At 30.7% G+C, this 22,757-nt stretch overlaps 2 protein-coding genes across 5 annotated transcripts in view; one reads left to right on the top strand and one right to left on the bottom strand.

Annotated features, from left to right (window-relative positions):
• Window positions 1-18,609, bottom strand: part of LOC148228597 (uncharacterized) — a 47,953-nt gene extending 29,344 nt beyond the window's left edge. For 2 of the 4 annotated variants that reach the window (XM_088200361.1, XM_088200362.1), the window contains exon 1: window positions 18,288-18,414. The gene's annotated coding sequence lies outside the window, so the exon portion shown is untranslated. Of the gene's footprint in view, window positions 1-18,287 lie in introns of all 4 variants that reach the window. The other 2 variants (XM_088200365.1, XM_088200364.1) reach the window with 2 other exon arrangements.
• A 1,243-nt stretch (window positions 18,610-19,852) lies between these two features.
• On the top strand, window positions 19,853-21,038 carry LOC148228596 (uncharacterized). Its single transcript, XM_088200343.1, has 6 exons — window positions 19,853-20,007; window positions 20,150-20,267; window positions 20,337-20,472; window positions 20,545-20,608; window positions 20,680-20,840; window positions 20,900-21,038. Exons 1-6 carry the CDS (start codon window positions 19,942-19,944, stop codon window positions 21,030-21,032), a joined length of 678 nt encoding a protein of 225 aa, XP_088056469.1. The 5' UTR covers window positions 19,853-19,941; the 3' UTR covers window positions 21,033-21,038.
• Window positions 21,039-22,757: the final 1,719 nt, after the last annotated feature.

Here is a 22,757-nt window from a genome sequence, read left to right as displayed (position 1 = left end):
GTGTGAAAGCTTATAACTTTAATTCAAAATACGTTTTGTGTTTTATCGTGACTCGTGACTAAGTGGATTTCTTAATTTAAGTACTGAATGTGATTCTTTACAAATGCAATGTGTTCATAAGTATTACATACTACAATAGGGGGTGATTCCAAACTTAACGAAATATTTTAATGCTAATTTTACATGAATAAAAAAATACTAAAATAAATAAATCACTGAAATTTATGTATGATTGCATGCCCTGACCTTAAGGTCAAGATATTTCTATATATATTTTAATTGATTTTACACAGTAATGTTGTGGCTATTTAAATTCGAAGAAACGTAAACATAAAGTAACATTATTGACACTCGTAAGCAATCAGTAGTATAATTTAACTGTCTATGAAGCTCAAATTGACAGTTGCAAAACGTACATTTGCTGTTCAAACCCAAACCTAACCTAATGAAAGTTCTAAAAGTAATCTAAAAGGCCAAGTCAAAAATTCAAACTAAGCTAACTCGGCTCTCAAAGGAAAATAAGTGGAAGAATATGTACATAGAGGCATCGCATCTCGCATATTGCTCTATTATTTACTATAATATACTATGTTTTAAAAATATGATAGCCATCCTTATCGATATTATTATGGACTTCTAATAATATATGGCTGATCAAAGTATATTCAAACCAAATTTTGGTTAATAGAAGAGCGCAAAAACAATTATTAATTCTCAGAAGGCAAAAATTCACGTCAAAAGCAATAAAATCCTGTCGGCGCCGTCGCAGTGGGAACGCTCGGTAACGAGCGTTTCTAAATATGTAAAATATCTATCTCAATGTGTTAATATGATCTATTGGAATCTACACTGATATTCTCGCAGCATTTGCCGTAATTTTCTAACCTTTTATTGCCATTTGTATTAGTGCAAAATAATATCTATGTAATATATCACATTGACTTATTTTAAGATTATGATATTTATTTGTTTACCCTTGTATTTATATCAGTATTTTGTGCTCCGTTTATTTTGTTTTGAATATCATTAATGTGTAACCTATAGATTGTTTCAAGGTTCAATTCTTAGAAGTTTAAGTAAATGTTATTGGAAAACGTTAGGCTATTTATCTATCTGATTCTTAGCCTAAGTTTATTATATTTGGAGAACATCGATAACGGCAATTTTGAAATGAGAAACGGAAAGGTTTTGAAGTTTCAATATACAAACGTCTATAATATATTCATACATGGATGAAAAATAAGGGATCGTTGTAACCGTATTGCCATAAAACTGACGTTCGATATGTTATCGAATAAACCAAAATGTATATTTGCCGAATGGAAGAGCGAACGGCAAACACGAGTAATATTTATGTTAACACGAAAATCTTGAGCATGTCAATAGTAAAAAAATCGGCAAATTTTCACGACATTCGCAGTCGTTAAAGACATTGAATTTTCCTTTTATAATTTATGGTGATTTTCAATATGGAAATCAGCAAAAGAAAGTGTGTATATTCAAAGGGATATTAATGGATTTGACCTTTATTGCTGTCGAGCGTGGCACCGCCAAGTCAATACATTTTTGGCCAAATAGCCGGGTAACCTTCGCAACACTATCAGAAATAGCTAAGGTGTGGCCCAGACACACGTACAATAGGTACGCACATGTCGCGCATAAAATATCTCGGTAGACGATGAAAAATTGAGAACGAAAACGTAAGAACGTTAAGGGCTTAGTGTGAATCAACTAAAGAAACTCTAGTGAATTTTTCGTAAGATAAACTATAAGATTTCCAACGAAGCTCTCTGTCTTGAACTTTATATGTACATATATGAAAAATGTAAGAGGATCATTTTTATATTATTTTCTACTTTCAATGTTCAGTGTTAGAAAATAACATTTAAAGAGATAAGTTTAATTATTTCCAGTTATAACATTTCTTATCAAGTGAAAGGCTTAAATCCCACGAGAGAATTTATTGTTTTCAAATTATACAATATCATAACCGGGAGACTAATATGAATAAAATTATTAATATTTTATTTATAATTTCTATCTATTACATTAATATATTTATAATAAAATTCGGAGAATGACGTGAGCAAGAATGAAAGACGTTAACTAAAAATCATTAAAGTAACGAGTCTATAAGAAAAATAAAATAAATGCCATTACGTAGGCGATTTCCTATTTTTAAAGTAGTCAAAATATTCGCACATTTGCGTTTGATATTTTTATGTTATATTTTTGTAATCAAATCAATAAAAAAATATTATTGGTTTATTACCTCTGGTGTTGTGATGACAGCTGAGCGAAATGTTACTGTCAATACTTAATATATCCTTTACACGTTGGCGGCTTTATGTGTCACACTAACATAAAAGATGGAATTGCAGTGGCGCAACGAGCTGAAAGGATGGAGAGTAACTCAGTAATGGAATTACTGATGAGACATCAAAATCACCAAAATGTCATTGCCTAAAATACAAGTTAAAAGATAAGCAAAAATAAGGCCTGCTGCTGAGACCCACAATTAGATGATTACGCTATTGAGCCTGCCTTACATATAGGGTCTACGCCCCACAAGACAGCCACTGGAACTGTTTTTAGCCCCCCCCCCCCTCTCATAACGATGCTGTACTAAACACAAAAAGGCAATGCGCCAAAATTCCTACGCTCTGCAACATATCGACATCACTAGGGTGATCCTAGTGACCACAGGCAAAATACCAATAACTACTATACTATATTTGCGTTAATACAGTCAGTTTGAGAGCTATTCATTTCATCATTGTTTATAATTTAGAAAGAGATGGCACATAAGACATAAATCAATCAGTATGTAAATCAGTAATATCTATTTTATACATTAACAAGTATAATTACAGCTAAAACTATTATTACCTATTTCGATTTTATTTTATTTATTTTTAATGTGCATCAGTGAGATTATGAAAATCTAAGAAAGGCTAATCCGTAATTATCTATCGGAATTATAATTATATAATAATCATTAATTCCGATCTCTTAGACACGATAGAGATTAAAAACATTAGGGTCCATATGGGATTCGAAACCCAGATTTTCTAGATGCAAGCGACCGACTTAAACCACTTGTCTATTGTGCTGGTCATTAGTTCGATTAGGATATGTTGATAAACCATATATGTTGTAAAAACTACGTATATGGGGTTTTGCCAGTTGGGTTAGGCTAGGTTATGCTAGTCTAAAGTTGAATACATTAATACAGCACTAATTGCGTTGACAACGACCTAAAAAGTTTATATTAGATCGTAAATTATCATGATAATTAATTATTTTTGGTATTCTAATAAATCTTTTATTACATATGATAATTCTTTATTGATAGGATTAACTACAATTAAATGTGATAAGAAATAGTTATAGATCATGTGTATTATAAATTGAGCCAATTGGATTTTTATCATTGGTAATTTATTTTTATTTTATATCTCTAATCTACCGTTGTAGCCTGAAAGGCGTAAGTCCAATGCGTTACAGCAGGGGAAATTTGTACCAACTAAGTCACATACTATACATAATTAATACCTACAAATAAATAATAATCACTAAACTTTAATTATTAATATTATTTTTAGTATAACCACAGAATAAGTGACAGCTATTGTATATAATTAATTATAAATTATTAAAAGTATTATGATTTTAAAATCAATAAATGCCACTTTGTAGCTGAGGCCGGTTTTTAATAATAGCGCATCTTTATGAATAAAAAATTAGTCTGCTGCCGTGGCTCGAACCCATAGCCTCAGTTACATAGGGCTACCAGTCAATACCTTAACAGCTGCGCTATTTAAAACGTATAGTTCATAATAAGCATTTGTTATCAACGTTTAAATTTTGAATGATTCCATAACCTGTTTCACGTCATGCGTTCATAAATACGCGCTTTGCGCTTGCAAATTTTGTATTTTAGTTGTTAAAAAATAATTTAAATATTGATTACAAATATTAAAAGCATGCGATTTGAACCTTTTATTGATCCCCAGTGTCAAATAAAGTAAAGGTGGTAGCGTATGGCTGATAGATGGGGAGATATGGATTATCTATGTTGACTGTATAGTCTATGGTTGTGATATTTTAATTGTTAATTGGCTCCTCTGTCTCACTTGAATTGCAAAATAAATGTAAAAATAGCAACATAACACAATCAAACTATAAAATAATATAACAAAGAAAAGCAGCTGCAAAACTTAGAATGCCACATATTTTACTGAAAAAAAAACATAAATCATATCTCAATCACCACTTTTTGCTTTCGCTGAATGTAAACCATTTTTGGAATGATTGATAACGGGCAATAAAAATGGATATTAAAAGAAAATGGTAATAAAACCGTAGCATATACGTTTAAAGAATATAATATTATATATTAAAGTAAGTGCTAAAATTATAATACACATTATTGGTCTGATAAATTATGTTTTTAATTTAATTAACCTATAAGATAATAAAATATGGAAGCAGCTATAACTATTATATTATTTTTTAGTATTGGCATGTTGCTTAATTACTTTATAAACGGTTATTAATGGTTGATGTTTTTTTTGTTAAAATTAAATAATACTACTGACAAAGCTTTTAAAGTATTAAAAAACAACAATGAGCTCTATAAACTCTCACTGAATAATAAACGACCAAAAAGAACACAATGAAAAATCAGAGCTTTCGATTTCGCCCCGACAATAAAAGAGTTTAAGACCGAATTGCGCATGAATGCACCGCCTGTTGGTGTATGTACTAAGAAGAAAACCGACAATTCCATAAACTCTTTGGTACTACTTTGGTACGTAATCCTCGACACTTTTTATAAAAGTCTACTGACGACACCATTTCAATTCTCGACGTCTCATTTCAGAATGCTAGGTGCAAACAAAAGGGACAAAAGCATCATTCACACACACTGTAAACAGCCTGAGTTAAATATAAAAGGCTGTGCGAACAAGCCTTATACTAGGTTTTACATAGCTTCACATACACACACGCAAAAAAAGCTGTGTGAATCACTAAGATTGTGAGAAAGAAAACAATCTCGAGATTGGTCTATTAGCGATACATAGCGCAGCATCCACTTGGGGCGCGTAGCGAAACATTTTGTCGGTTTTCTATCGAAGCGGTGCGTCATATATCTGCGTCGATCAATCAACTTGTCTAAGCTACGACGAAAGAAGCTAAAGTAAGGGAAATTGATCTAGTCTTTATTTAAGCGGATACCTTTGGTATTGATTAACGACGGTTTTATAACCGCTGAAAAAAACCGGATAGGTATAGCATATATAAATATATTATGTAAATGACATTTGCCACATATGTATAATACACAAAATATATTATCACTATGAAGTAAAAGCATTATAACTTAATAGCTGAGCTAATGTAATATACTTATTTAAAATATTATATAAAATACTTTGTGTTGATCTTATGAGTCATGGTTCGATGACTCAATGTGCTTGCCCAATTATATCTGATTGATAGTTTCCTGCACTACCACCTATATAACATAGGTATTATAAAATTTAATTTCAGGGGGTGTAAAGAGTATGCTTCATCATAGTTTATAGTAATTTAATTAAGACCATCGTGACCTAACAGGTTACCCTAATGCGTCATAGTAGTCAAAAATAATACATAGTAAGAAAGAAAGAAAATCATAAAATAATAAAATTAAATGATATGACCCGGACCAGTTTCTCGTAGCTGACATTTATCAGATCAATGTGCAATGTCAGCGTATTAAGGCACCGGATGGCGACAGCCATAGACGAGTTGGCTAGTGCGGGCGTCCTGGCTCTAACGGTCATCAGAAGAGGACGCGATCGTGATTCTCGAAGACGTTCCGGAACCCAAAACTTTTTTTAAATTTAAATCGAGTATTCCAAATTTTAAATCCCGATTCTAGATTGGTACAATCAAGAATGAAAGTGTTATGACACGAATAACTGACGGATCGGCAAAGTGAAATGCGTTCCACGTAACAATTTGGAAGATTTATTGAAGGCATCATTTATGTGTAGAGATCTTCAGGGAAAGATTTTCTAGCAAAAATGTTCCTATCTGAACGGGATCGATAAAATGTCACAGTATGGCACTTTTCGACCCCAATTGACAGATAGTTGACAGAAGCTCATCTCAATTGAGAAACTAAATAACTCTGAGAGAAAAAGTACGCAAAATATCGAATACATTTAAACAATTTTAAATTATCTACATACAGAAGATAACGTAAATTTGTAACTGGCGTATTCATGTCATTAATAAATAACGTGAAGAGCATATGGCCCAGCTTGGACCACTGAGGCACCACCGAAAGGGTGAAATATTCTTCTGACAATAAGTTACAAACTGTCTACGATAGTGAAGTATGAGTATAAAGCTTAACGTTTGACATTTTTACACATTTATTTTATTTATTGCAAATATTTAATATCCGACATAATAGACAACCAGTAACTACTAAGAAAATAGTGAGACATTTTTATAATGACATCATAATGATATAAGTCGCTGACTATTTACCTGTAAGACCTGGGTTTGAATTATATATGAACCTTAGTATTGTTCTATTTTAATCGTATCTATGAATTATAATTCTTATAATTATGATTGATGAATATCGTGATGATTAATTCAAATTGAGCTAGGTCATACATATGAGGTTTTAAAAAAAATTTAATAATGAGCTACTTCAGATCGTACAGCAAAAAATGTATTAACCATTTTTTATAGAAATATAATATAATAATTATCTATCTATAATACAACACTACCACTACTCTCTTAAAAATTGTTATTTTTAATTAATCAAGCATTTTAGGTATGTTTATCACATAGAAAATTTATTTTATAAGCATTTGATAGTCATTATTAAGCTATGAATTCGACAAATCTCTCACTAATAGTTTAAGACTCAAATCCGATGAATTCTTGATCAAAATTAATCTATCATGAATTTATATTTAGGCATGGAAATATCAAACGTTCGAAGTTTCTGAATTAGTTACATTGCATTATACAAATAAAAATCTATGTAGATTAATTTGAGAACTTTACAAAAAATATTAAAAATATTTATGGTAAAAATTAAAAGCTGTTCTTAATTTAATTCAATTAAAGCAAAAGAGAAAAATTATACATTTTTCTTAAATACGACCAAAAATTAAATTGTACAAAAAACTCTCAAGGGAGGCAATTGATGAATTAATTAAGAGCGATACAAATTTGCAAGGCAAATTGAATCAAACCCCTTTCAGGTTTTAATGTTTAATTGTTTATATAAAAAAATCAAAACGCCGAAGATTGGCATGGTATGAGAAAAGATCGATAGTTAAGAGAGTTGGGGTTTAGGTCACGAACTGCCGCGTTGAATAAGCAAAGAAAGCGTTTTTCATCATTTGAAAACCCTGAAGCAAAATACGCGACAAATCTCATTTTGAAATAAAAAAAAAATGTTATATGATTTTTCGATCCAAAGCTAAAAAACTGCCCCATTCATCATTATATGAAAGCCAAAAGAAAATCCCTAAATTTAGATCCATTTTGTTGAATTATACATCCTTTAAATAAGACAGTAATTTCGATGATAAAATATGTCAATTTAAAAACCAAGTATTTTTCTACATTCTCCAACCAATATTTTACATATATTTTTTTATTAAGATCATAAATATTGTATACAGCAAATAACTGGAAAAATTAGTTCTTCTTAAAAAATATGTATATGAAAAACACAATTTTCAGTTTATTTCACCATTTCTCGAAAAATCGTATAAAATCGTTCAAAAATCGTATAAAATTTATCTTAACAATCAAAATAAAATGCAGCTACTGTATAATACTTTTAGATGAAAGATAAAGAAAATAGTTGACTGAAAAATGTTTTTATGACATGTCATACCGTAAATCTCTACTACCAATTCATTCTCATGTCAGTCACATACTTTATCGCAGATTTTTTATGTGAAAAATGTACTAGTAAACGCTTATTTTTTTTAGTTAATTTTACTTAAAATATTTTAAGCGAGCGCGGTGAAAAATAATAATGCAATATTGTAACTCAAAAAATACTGGTTAAAAAACATTACCTGCATTGAAAAAAAATCACATTTACGTAATAATACAATGAGCTTGTCAGATTAAATTAAATGGTTCACATGAACAAACTTCGAAAGTGTTACGATATAGATTATAAGCTTAAGCCAGATTATATGCAGTATTACGTAATAAACCCTATGCATTTAATGAATTATGGAAATCAGTTATACAGTGATTATCTTATTGATTTGAAATATACCATATTTATATAATAATTAATCTAAGCCCAGGAATGCATTATATTATATAATATCGTTACTATTGTATTTGTGAGCTTTTTGTGTTAATACTGGCTTTTGCCCCCAAAAACTTTCGTTTTACTGCTTTATTTTGTTTATATAAGAGATTCAAAGTTAAATGTCTATGTTGAGATTTGGTTGTCACCAATAAAGATTGCCAACCGTTAAAATAATGTATTTATTTATTTAATTATTTAGTAACGCTTAGAAGAAATATCAGTAATGTCGAACTACTCAAGTATTTAAATTTTTTTTATATATATATTGAGAAGAGTAGGAGAAAGAATATAGCTGTCTGCCATCTCTATTTATTGGGATATTTTCGGTTGGATCAATGCGTATTACTATATTAATTACAATACAGTTTTTGTCTAATATTTCTATCATCTAACCCCATAGAATTTGGTCTCTATAAAATGATTGTTATACGCGATCGAAAATTAAGTTATTATTTTTGAGTTGATCAAATTTTTGCGTTAATGATAAAACATTGTAGTTAACATCTTCTAGCCGATTTTTAATAAACTAATAATAATTTTGAAAAGAATATTATATGCAAGTTTTAAATGTTTTTGCTATCAAAAGTTGACGAAAAAGTGAGCAAATAATATTGAATTTAAGCTTTACATTAACTTTTGTATTTTATTTTGTCAAAGTACGACGTAACCAAGTCTGGCAATTTATTATACACAATTGAATTATATAATATAAAGAAACAATAAGAATTTTACAAATAAATCAGCTTATCGGATCTTTGTAGCAAAAACGCGTAATACAGTGTAATTTATTTTGTACACAACAAAATAGCAATGTAAATAAACTCTTCAAAATTAATTTTAAATGTAAACATGTTGTACTTTTACTTAATATAATACTATGTGAAATTTTAAGCAATTACATTATTAATTCGTTTAAAACCATACAAGTTATATTAAATATTTGTAGACGTACAGCATTGACCTAATCTCTAAAAGTTTTGTTTTATTAAGACAGTAACACCACATCAAACACAGTTTTCAAACTCAGGCGTATTTCAATTAGTAAAATTGAAATGATGAAAAATTAACAGCATGCATGCCACTCATCTAATTAATTACTTTACAAAGTTAAAACCAGACATAAAAAAATAACGTAACTCCAAGTTCTCGTTAATTAATAAATATAAATACTTATAGGTATAAAGCATATGTATTATATATAATATACAATTAAGGCGACACCGCACAACATATTAATTAATCGTTTTGTATACTAACCACGGTTAGCAAACGTGTTGAAGAAAATTAAACACCAACACAATAACGCGGTCTTGTATTCTGTATCAAACATACACGTGTTTTGTGTGGATATAATGACTTTATTGACACACAACTCGTGAAAGCTTGGTTTTTAATCAATCAAATAGCGGCAAATGTTCAGGTTTGGAGTGACGCATTTTCTAGGTTTTTCTTGAATAAGTAAAAATATCGATAGGAAGAAAATCACGTAAAGAATCCCGTCAGCAGGAAAGTCATTTGCGGATCGACATTCACGTAACGACATTGAGAGGATACATAAAAGTCTTCCCGAACACATTCACTACCCCCAAAATGTTTCTGAGTCTCTTACATAATGCTGAGACTTTTTCATGAAATAAGTAAAATATAAAAGCATTCTATATGTAGCATTATACGGGATTTTGAAGGTTAACTTCCTACGTTATCAACGCTTATACGGTTAGTTTGAAAGGCAGAAGCTATTTTCAGTTAATTGGCTCGAATTGACTTGAAAACTGTGTGCTAAAAGACAATAACGCCCACATAACAGTTAACTGCTTGCTGTTTTTATAATTAAAAGTTGCTCGATTATGGCTTTAACCGATGCAGCGTTATTAAAACTAATAACTAGCGACTCGGAATGATTACGATCTTGCGTCGCGGTGATAGGGTTGTTATTAAATATGATAAAATTTTCATAAGCGGTCAATTGGGTTATGAATATTAATTGATATTAACCCTAATCCATCACGCTGAAGGCTTACAAAATTTGTGAGATTATGTAAGGAAACTGTAACAAATGTATCATATACGTTTGAAGTGTCTGCAGTGTTCCTGTGAGAAAATGGCGCCCGAGGGCGTTTTTAAGAAGTGCCATGACGTGTTTGAAAGCTTAATAAATATTTATATAATACAAAGTTACGCAAAACAAGGCGATATTAAATTTCATTCATAATACATATTATACGTTTATTTCATAAATATGTCTTTCAAACCATTATAACATAAAATAATCCATCATATTTTTTGTACAATAAGCATTTATTAAAATATACATAAATAATTATTACCAAGGATTTTTATAGCAAAATACTATACAGTAAAAATATCTATACATCAGTATTTACTACTTAGAAATGTATTATGTATTTGAAAGTAGTGATTTTTTTGTATTTTATATGACATAACAAACTGTCATTTTATTATAACATATGAAATTTAAAAAGTTATTGTGTTTATATATTAAATTGTATTTAAAGTATCTATATTTTAATCAAAAATCACAGTCAGTAGTGGGCATTTAATAAAACTATTACATGGAATAGCTTCCGCTGAATGGGTCCGTCATACAGATTTTAATAATTTCACTGTTTCATTACTCAACATATACGGATGTCTTTCTATTTAAAAAGGTGTACATTTGAGAATACCGATTCTTTTGACCGATCAATACATTGTTTGCAAATGTATTTTTATACCTATGTTCTACTTTCTAAAAAAATAAATATTTAAAATATTTAACTATTTTTGCAACTATTAAATCGTATTTTATGTTTTTTTAATCTCTACACTCTCCGGTTTTTAAATAAAAAAATATTTTCAATTCGGCCCGCAGAATTTTTTGAAACTAGCCATATTTTCGAGTTATTATAATGAAACTATGCACTTTCTTAATTGCTCGAATTTTTTTTAGCTCTTAAAAATCATTACGAATAATGTTTATTTGAAATCTGTTTTAAGTAATTTATTATTATATTTATTTTTAAGCATTCCGAACTATAGTTTCTGCAACACATTGATGACAATAGAGCCACATAAACAGCCACTTAATGAGTATTTTCGGCAGCAGGAATTATTAAAAATAAAACTTAAAACTTAATACTCTACTATTTTATAAATTAAAATTCATACTATTGATACTTGACAGATTAGAAATATGTATGTTTTCAATATTTTTCTAAACTTGATAATTACGAATTTATTCGAATATTCAAATATTTTCATTTCAAATATATTCAATCATTTTCGATATTCAAGTAGTTGACTATAACGAATATTTTGTAAATCTAAGTTATATTAATCACCGACAACTTCATTTTTATTTATTCATTTAATTTAAATTAAATTATGACCATCGTAACATAACAGGTTACCCCAATGCGTCCCGATGGTAATAATACATTGTATTAGAACAACACAGAATAGAAGAAAAAAAATGCATAAAACCGTCTTGGCGTTAACGGGCATCAGAAGACAATTTTCGTGATTTTTGAACACGTTTCGGAACCCAAAACTGGAACTCCTGGAAAATAGTTCGATTGTCTGATTGTTTGAAAAATATCGGCGCCAGTCCACCACACGCTGGAGTTCGCCGATTATAGCGTGGGTGAGTGAGGGACTCATGAGGTTAAAACCCAAACCCTTGAGGGGAAGTGATCTCTCGGACTGGCCATCCGAGGTAAGGCGCGAAGCACTACTTATGACGAACAAAGCATAGCAGAGTAACGCAAGCATGGTCAAAGGGCGCGGCCCTGAAGGGAACTGAGAGCCAAGGCTGCAACTGAGGCAACATATACACCTCTCGAAGATCAGGGGTGTGGATTTGTGACAAGGATGATACGCAATAAATGCAGTGCAAAGCAATGCAGGCCAGCCAACGAGAGCACGTTTTCTCGTGCGCTCGAAAGAAATACTAATGAAACTCCAATAAGGTGGTGGGTCAAAAACAGGGGGTATGTCCCGCTCATCCGGCCGTCACAAGCTGGGCGCCCACCCATAAGGGTTGGACTCCTAGGGCCCTAGTAGTGGTAACAGCAGTAGTGCACACAACTGAAAGAGTAGTTACACTTCTGTTTAAAAAATGCTTAGCAACATATAACTTTCACCAAAATGTTCCGAAAAGAAAGGCGCTAGGTTACAATAACATATAATAAGCAAATATTCTCTTATAAGGGTATCTTAAGAACTTTTTTTGAACTTTTTGATTAAGATTCTGAGATAAGTAAATTGTAAATTATAGATATTGCTTCAAGAATGATGCTAACTAAAGTGTCATAGAGGACACGAATAACTGACGGATCGTCAAAGTAAAAGGCGTTCCTCATAACAAAACCAAGTATCTTTGAAATTTTTTCGCACACGTCATTTACGTGTAGTATCAATGTTTGCTTGATATTTAGTGAAAGATTCTACTGCCAAAACGTCCTCATAGAGATTATAGGAATAATGTGATAACAAACAAGATCGATTAAATTACACAATACTGCACTTTCTGACACTAAAGGGCAGACGATTGATGGAAGCACAACATAACATCTAAATCACTCTTAAGACTCTAAAGAGTGATTTAGATTTTTTAAAGTTTAGAGAGAAGTCCGCAAAAGGTTGAATTGCTCCAACAAAACTTGCCGAAAATTATTGAAAACGTATTTATGTATAATTGTTTTATAATTTAACAGGACTCTATACACAATTTGGCACTTTTTTTATTGAAAGGGGTTACTTTTATGCATTTCAAAAGATTAGGAAATAATGCGATCTTGAGAATCAGATCAAAGATCAACATATGTAAGCCAAACGCAACAAAAGTAAATGCCTACTCGGAAACTCAAACGTTTTTGGGTAAGCATTTATTTTGATTGCATACTCCAATGAACAATTTATTTTTATGAAACACTTTACATTGTAAGGATTGAGGTTTGCGCTCTATTTTCAAGACTAATAATAGTAAACACAGACAATATTTTATTGGTAAAATTTATTTGAAAATTATTATAAAAATAATGGCAGCATTCATTATAAATTAAACCGGCATTAAAAGCATAATTCAATCCCTACGTTTCATACCTTGCATTTTTCATTCGGCTTTTATCCGATCCTAATTACATATTTAGGCAACATCGTAAAAAAAACACAAAAGTATAAAGATCGTCGCTCATAATCTAAAGGTCTAATTCTCTACATTAGAATCTAGTTTAATCATTAAATGCGTTAATAAAGAGGAATGTAAATATTAACAATAAAAAACTATAAATAATAATTTTGGTTTAGGAAATGTTTTATTTTTAAGAAGTAAAAATAAAAAATATTTTTTACTTGTTTAAGGATAGTACATCAATGACAATTAATTGAAATAAGCTTTCTCTTTTGAGAAAACAGAGATTTAATATGTGGTCGGACCCTAAAAAGCAGGATTAATATTTAAACGTCCCTGGAGTTCATAAAGTTTAAAAACGAGTTATAATGATATTAAATTCATTTAGACGTTATTCCTTTTAAATTATTTAATAATCGTTATATTATATAACCTTTGATAAATTAAAACAATAATTCATTAATAGTAAGTGCTCGCTTTATTAATTCAGATATATTTATTACGCAACGAAATGTAATTAAGCAACAAATAATTTATTTTTACGGTTGAAACAAAGCAGTGAATAATAAATAATTTTAGGCTTATTTTCAGATAGGTAAAAGGATTAATATTAAATTTAATAATATTTGACATTTTTTAGAATAGATGTGTCTGTATAAAAATCCCTTTTCACGTGACATAACAGCGTTTAGAATGTACCACTATAAATTCGTTTCTCAGAATAAATGTACAAATAATATACGGAAACTAATAATATAAGCTATCTTTCACTAAACAAATCCACATTTAATAAAAACAGCGTTGTGCTACAGTGTGTGTTTAAAATAGACGTGTCGATTCAGTCTATCAGTGCCGGAAAAAAATCAGACTCGAGGTTTTTACCCTTGAGTTCCATCGTAACCGGTGGCTGGATTATTGCGCAAACGTTAAAATTGCGCACACAAAAATTCCGCATAGCAAATATTCTAAACATAGATAATTGTTTGATTGTCATGTATATTTTACTTTTGATTTCAACTGCTTTGTATTTTTGTCAATTTTTAAGAAAAAATTGATGTAATAACAGAAAATGTGTATAGCAATGTAAATTACTAATTATATATAACTTAAACATGCTATTTTTTAAATAAAATCATATTAATATATGCTACATATACAGACATTATTTTTTGATATCTGTATATTGATGAGTTCTTTAATATATTATACATATACGTATGTGTATATTAATCATCTTTGATCAAAATTTTTGTTGCTTGAAATTTTCGCTATGCGAAAATTTCGATTGCACAATAATCACCGAACCATCGTAGCTATGCTGAATATATTATAATCTTAATCTCAAAATAAATACTGTAGAAATATATAAACTTTTCAGATATGTGTGTATATATTATAAATTTATTATATGACAATAAATCTATTATGGAGTACTGACATATTTCGAGAAAAAATACTCTTTGTTTATTTCTACGTATTTTAAGGATTTCTTATATAGTAGTGAACGTTCCAAGAGTGTGATGTATGGTTATGTAGTCAGCGATAAGCAATAACAGTCTTTGATACATTACTTTGAATCTCACCGTATATATTATATTCGCTATACTCAACGACATGATGATAAAAAAAATACAAAAAACAATTCGTTTTACGGTCAGCGAGGAAGTTTGCGATAAATACGTAGTAGCGAAAGTAGCAAAACTCAGTGGCGCACGTGCTATCAAAAATAGCTTTATAATAATGTAATAAGGAGCCATAATAATGCCGGCGAGAGAAGGCCACGATGATTTGTCGTACCGTGCTGAGTAAGGCTAAGGGGTGTTGTTTAGAAAACCTTCACGTAACACCGCCCAGTCACGGAAGGGTTGCGTGAAAACTATGACCGTGTCGAACGATTGTTGCGACTTTTTTAGTAAATTTAATTTCAAACATTCGCATGGTAATGAGGTGTGGTGAGAAATTGGCAATATGGGGGTGAATCACCCGGTTAGGACAGTTGCGTGATAGACTCGGCTCAGTTAACTTATAAAGGCCCGGCCAAACTAACTTTCAACGATTATTGTCGTCCTGGATCATGATCAAAATTATAATGGCAGTACGATAAACCACCCCTGAAGGTATAGATACGATTCAAGTAGTAGTGTAAGTAGCACGCGCAATCGCATTTATATATTTATAACTTTTATGTCATTAAATCGATTATTTCTTCCTACAAGACTGCAAACAACTAAATGCGAATGTATCTGTCTTCAAACATCGCATATTGACACTTGATTAGTTGTGTCTTTAAAACTCAATAATTTAATATTATATTCATATTATAAAGGCATGCAAACGTGTGTATTTTAAATGCCTACCATTTTAATAAAATTAATCGTCAAATATTGTTTGTTTATGACAATGACACAGAAAATTCTGAAACATATTATCGTGATCTAAAGCAATAATAAATTACATTCTTTATGTTTTAAAAGGAGAGGAAGGATTGATGAACAATGGCAAGAACTGTCCTTTATAAAACTATGCTATCAAAAAATCAGTACGCGTTGACAAAAAAGAACAGATGCAAGAAATTCGTTCCTATGCTGGTTCACCAATGCATTGAGGTCCATGATGGCTTAAGTTTAAAATAAATAAAAGGGCATTCTAAATGTATTCCAGTTGGCAAACTCAAAATATAATTTCCGAAATTTTACATTTATAATATTTGCATACAATAATAAAGTTACCAATATTTATGGAAGATTAATTAAAAATGTAAATATATTTTTAAGCGTTGGCCAATCCGATTTTTTTTAAATTTGACAAGCGAAAAGGGCGGGTACTGCCTGAATTTGATAAATTATCAAGGGTGAATTTCAGATTTTCAGCACTGTTAACCCGAAAATTCCGACTCGATATCTATAAAATAAATCTAAGCGATCATTCATTTCATCTGTTAACTTTTTACTCGGATTCTCGTTAGGGTTGATATTGATGTTACAGTTTAATTACAGTACATCATTTACATTGCCAATGTCTTAATTCGTAAGTATTATTAATGTTCTGAAGCGATTAAAGCTGTTTATATTTTATTAGTCTGATCAAATATCAAATTGTAAAACCAATACACGAAAGACTAGATTTGACATGAAGTAGATTAAGTAGTTTGCATTAAAAAAATATCAATACCAAAAAAGCATTCAAATTAATTTAATTTGAGTAGAGTGAAACCACGATGTTTACGTCATTTACCTTTGTGGTAAAACCGGGAGCCCATAAAAGGGGCAAAATCGGGTTTTACCCCGCAACCCCCAAAATTATATACAAAGCTATTTGTAGAAAACATATTATTTGTGCTAGGTTGATAAATATTTTATCGTAATTCTATATTTACACGATAATTTTTTTGAAACCAATAAAATCGATATAATGATCAAGTTATTTACAATAGATTTAATCCAGCTAATTTATCAATAAATAAAAAACTATAAAAAAAACAGCGTCAACATTTCACAAGATTACAAAGTACTGTAAAAAAAGCATAAAACAGGGCAAAACAACAACTGCTAGACTATTTTATTAAGATATTTAACGAGATTCACCTTACTGTACGTGTACATTTTTGCATGTCGATTGGCCGTCAGTGCTGCGCTACCTTTGACTGTGTACAGTCGTGTTTTGAAACCGAGACATTTGCAAGTTTAACTTTAAGTTTATGGAGAAGCTACTTAATCAATAAATGTATTTTTACTTGGCACAAATATTCTTAAAAAGGGTCGAGAAAATGATAAGCCTTGTTCCTTCGGTTAGAAATTGTAGTAACAAGAGACGAATCATGTTGAAGTACGATTCTTTGAAGAACAAAAGGCAAAGTGAGGAATGGCACACGAAAAATGTTATTCAGCCGGAGAATGCATGGATGAAACCGATGATTATCATTTTTTTCACATCAGTGGAAGAAGTATACCATTCGCTTTGGATCGACTTCGACGAAAACAGGCGCTACACCACGACAACGCGCCTGCTGAGTTTCACAAACTCTTAACAGCTCAGACCTAGTCCCATGCGATGTATACCTTTTATTTTTCAGTTAGAATCCAAATTGATAGCTTAGTCAATGACAAACTGAAATTAGAAACTGGAATTAGTGATTATTATAATTTATATCGATCATTACGTTCTCCTTTATAGCTTTTCCTAATCTAATGAATAAATATGGTGATGATTAATTAAAATCAGGCTAATTCGTGCATATATGGTATCAATTTATCTAATAAAGAGCAAAGATATTATCACATATGTATAAACAAAAATAATTAAATAAAACTTTCGTTCCATACTATGCGATATACGGTGTTTCACTTTACAGTCACCTTTTTATGAATTATATAGTCCGTAAAGCGAAGAATTGATGTATAGGTGAAAAAAGAAAATAATTTTATTATTGTCTCATTTATAATATGCCTTTCTAAAATTAAATCAATTAACGATCCACATGCGCAAATGCATTATTCACGCGCGTGTGTGCTGCACCATTTCCCGGGAAAATCTAACCTCAAGGCTCTAGTGGAGTTTTTAAGTTTTCCCGATAAAATTATTGCATAAGCGTTAAAATCCTGGTCTCTAAATTCGTTCAATCATGATCCGATTATTCGACGAACTCGATTTGAATTTGAATATACTTTTACAGGGTATGGCCGCAAATCTTTTGGTTATCGCGATCATTAATTTCGGGGACGCGCAAGTAGTCGGTCGGCCGGGCCGAGCGGAGAGGGACGTCGGACGTCTACCGTCGGCTTCGACTCGAGTACAGACCTCTGCGTTGGCGAGGGTCGGTGTGACGGGGCGAAGGTGTTGAGCCCCTGCAGGTGTTGCGCGGCGTGCGGCGGTGGCGGCGCGCTCCGCACTCCGACCACTCCGCAACGACCGACGACACTGCCTCGCCGTCGCCGGCACCGACACCGACACACGGCCTATACGTAGAGAGCGAAAGAGAAGGGGCGGGTGGCGCGCGCACCCGCCGCTTGCACCCCTGCGACACGCCGGCACGTTGCGCAATCACGCGCGCGCCCCCACGCGCTCCCCGCAACAAACTTTCGCAGCGGCCGATTCGAATCGTCGCCGTTGCGTCTCTCCCTTTTCTGATCCAAAGCTAGTTATAATCGGCCATGAAGAGCGCACTTGCGATAAAGCTCGCTCAAAACAGTTTTGTTTTACTTAAAAATATTTAATACTATCAGGAAAAAATCTAAAATATGATATCTAAGATAGGATGAAAAAATATTTAATGTTAAATTATGATATTGTCCATTTCAAAATAGTTCCTACTCAGATATAACACACCCACTCCAATCATACACTCATTTAATATATTGATGCAAAACGTCCTTTTTAGCATTTGGGACAGGAATAAATCGCTAGTTGCAATATTGGCCAAAAGTCACGAATCAGTAGTAAAGTATGAGGAGCGTGTTTTCTCATGATTGCCTTACACAATCACCGTAAAGCTGCTTAGTAATGCACTTATTGACTATACAACCTGGTGGTAAGAATTAGTAGTGAATTACATCGGTATAATCGATATAAATATAAAAAAACAGTATAAATTACTTCAACTTTTGATCGAACTTAATGTGATTTGTTGGTCTTAAATTTTCAGGGTGTTTTCATTAAAACGATCATACCGTTAATAAAGAGTCTAAAGAGTAATAGAAACATTATAGTGCAATAGACTATTATAGGATAAAAGCCAATCAAGAAGTGTAAAGCTAGTCCATTGACAGACAAGTCACGAGCTGCTGTTAATGAAAAACGACCTAGAAGTTATTGTAAATCATATTCCATCACAAAATAAGTTTCCCTATCAATTAAGAGAATCTATTCATCCTTATCTACCTCACGTATCTCACTTTTAGACCACTAATATATAAATTGTGACACTTGTGGGTGTTAACTGTGATGATGTATAGTTCTACAATATATTAGTCGTTGTATTTTTAATCTAAAATTAATAAATGGCATATTTTCTCTCTGCACAGTCTATTTAATCAAAAGAGCTACAATATTAAAGATGGAAATAATAAAATTTTATTATACACAGCTTTAATTTAGGAAAATATGATAATTAAGAAAAAACATAGTTATACTTACTAGGTAGTCACAAAATATAATTACGGTACTGGCAATCACAATGCTGTAAAACCTTAAAAATAATTAAAGCTTATTATATGGGTACTCAGTGCATAATCGAAAATGACCGAAAAAACACAGAGCATGAGATTCTTGAATATTAAGAATAATTAATAATTAATTAGAGAAAATTTAAATGCTAAATATAATCTATAATAAATAAGAACACAATTTTTAAAGAAAAAATACATAATTTAAAAAAAATATTTTAAGAAAAACAAAAATCATATTTTACGCTAGCAACACTAGTAAAAAACACTCAACGACGAGAATTTTCAAAATGGCTGGCGTAGGCGTTGACGCGCAAAAAGAAATCAACGAAGTCCAGGAAATTGTTTTAGAACAGGTAGTGTAATATATTTTTTGAAAATAAATAATTTGATATTTATTTATGAACATTTAAACATTCCTCGTGACATTTAAATTTTCATAAAGTGAGGTTATGTTATTATGAACATATTTTACCGATATTAAAAATAATGTTTCAGGCAAAGTGTCTACCTGTTATCAAAAGTGAAAATAAAGAACTAGACGACAAGTTTACTAATTTATGTACTATGATAAAAGAAATTGAAAAAAAAATCGAGATTTTACGTAATGAAAGAGGTAAATATATTAAGTAAAACAAAATAACCATAACAATAATAATATGTTTAAGTAAAACATATTACCTAGTTAAGGGAAAGGCCAAAGTGGAACAATATGAAAATCAAATCATAAAATTAAGGCAAAAGCTCTCAGAAGAAGAAAACTTATCATGCTATTTCAAAAAACAACTAGAAAATTTAAAAGCCGAAGAAATTGATATTATGTATGTACAAATCTACAATTGTTATATAAAAGTTAATACTAAATCAATACACACTTTTACTTTAAATTTTAGAACAAATCATGAAAATGTACTCCATGAATTAAGTCAATCATTTCGTGAACAACCGAATCGATATGTAAAAAAATCCAATGCATGATGTTTGTTTTAATTTTTTTTATTATTTAATATAATATGTGTATATTTTAGGAAGAGGCTAAATTGCAAAAAGAAGTGAATGATTCTACCGAAATACTTAACAAAGTTAAGATCGAGTTGGGTATTCTGAAAGAAAAAATAACTAAATTTAATCAGATATTTTACTATCCTGAAGACAATCCCAGTTATGGAATATTAAAAAATATGATTCAGTATGTATATTTTTTAATATTTTATTTTCTTAGAAATATTGTTAATATATACATTTCAGATTTGACAATCGGGATCTTGAAAAGAATTTATATCATTTATCGTTAAAAGAAGAGGAATTAGAGGCAAATAATAAAAAGCTCAACGATGAGATAAAGAAAATTCAATATAGATATGGCATTCAAAACGAGTAATGCTTACAAATTTATAACCATAAAATAATAATATCTTATATAATATCGTTTATAAATGGTATATTTAACTGAAATTAAATAATTAAAAAAATAACTCAATATTAAGTTTATTTATTTCGAATAATTTTATCTAGGTTGTATTGCTTAAAAAATGGCAAAGTATGGGTAAACAACCATAAAATTTATTTAAAACCACTACACTACACTAGAAAATTGAAATTCATATATATATTATAATTTTTTTATATATTTATAAATTTATATCACGCAACGCAACGATTATTGTAAGAGAGGCGACGGAAATCAACTAATCTAACCCCCCCCCCGATCATCGCAATTAGTACACGCATCGAGAGAAGACAAAACAAATAAACCTTCTCCATCTTGACCAAGCGTATATAATATATTCAAATATTAAAATTAAATGAAAAAAAACAGATCAGCTTTACATAGATGACCCTGAACGGATCGACGTAAAGTGCCAGCGAATTAAGAAGCAAGTTGGCTATTGCCATAAGAGAATTTACAAGTGGGAATGTCCCCGCTGAAACCGGCATAAAGAGTTATCATGAGCGTGTTAATCAATGTTATTTCGGGACCCATAGCTGGAAATTCTTGGGAGCAGGATTGTCCACATTGTCATTTAGTGATTTGAAGAAATACTTGGCAATATATAAGTTTTTATGAGAACACCACGAATCATAATCCAAATCTAATATAAAAGGTGCTGAGATAGTATTATGCAATATAATATTATGCAAACTCTCATATAAAGTTATCTCAAAAATATTATTCTCTCAAACATAAGAGAATATTTGGCTTCGCAAGGATTCTAAATTAAGAATCCAATTTCAAAATTGTGACGAACTAAGGTGTTAATGATAATACCCTGATCAATATTATTATATAATATTTTTCTACCTATGAATCTAATATTATCTAATGTTCCAGTTATTTTAAATATTTATATTTAAATTGAATAAAATAATGCTTAAAATAATTTAAGATTATTATATTTTTGGCAGGGGAGGTTGATATTTTTTATCGCAAGTTTTTTAAATGGCTCTGTTCTATGTCCCTATGGCCCTGTTCTCTAGGAAATTTGCTTCCCCAAATTGCCTAGAGTGGGTGTTTAGTAAATTTTAGTTGCAAAGTAAATTTTATATTAAAAAGTAAATAGTTTTTAGCAAAAACTAAGTGAAAGCATCTTTATTATTTATATTTCTAGTATCACTTGGATCAGCTACATATTTGAATTAAGGGGAATGGGACCCATTGCTACGCCACTGTATGAAGATATGATTTTCGATCACGTTTTAAGAAATCTCCTTTTTATTTTTCTTTAATTTACTATATAGGAGTAGTACCTATTTAATAAGCCACGCTTAGTACACATCGCGACGATTTGTTTGTCCTTCTATGCAAATATTATATTATACATTCATTTATAATTTATAACTTCTCTCTTGCTTATTTTATAATTGCTTATGAAAGGCTTCTTCTGTTAGACATAATGTTACTAGTTAAATGTATTTTTTTTAAAGTAAATTATCCGCAAGTAAGTAGTTTTTTGTTTTTCTACAATTATTTTTAATCAATTTATCCGTGAAAAATATTTGAAAGAAATCGATAGACTCCTGAAAACCTTCTGGAATTTTCGGTCTGACTCATTGCTTAAGAAAAATGGTCGTTGTCTTAGAGTGTCATCGCTACTATTTACATGTA

The sequence above is a fragment of the Plectrocnemia conspersa genome, unplaced genomic scaffold (assembly GCF_051122295.1).
Source record: "Plectrocnemia conspersa isolate PC_06_02 unplaced genomic scaffold, ASM5112229v1 ptg000012l, whole genome shotgun sequence".
Lineage (NCBI taxonomy): Eukaryota > Metazoa > Arthropoda > Insecta > Trichoptera > Polycentropodidae > Plectrocnemia > Plectrocnemia conspersa.
This window is presented reverse-complemented; position numbering and strand designations above follow the sequence as displayed.

Coding starts and splice junctions, on each gene's coding strand:
- LOC148228596 (XM_088200343.1), top strand. CDS start 19,942: ATGGCTGGCGTAGGCGTTGACGCGCAAAAAGAAATCAACGAAGTCCAG. Junction 20,008..20,149: donor AGGAAATTGTTTTAGAACAG/GTAGTGTAATAT, acceptor ATAATGTTTCAG/GCAAAGTGTCTACCTGTTAT. Junction 20,473..20,544: donor GCCGAAGAAATTGATATTAT/GTATGTACAAAT, acceptor TTTAAATTTTAG/AACAAATCATGAAAATGTAC.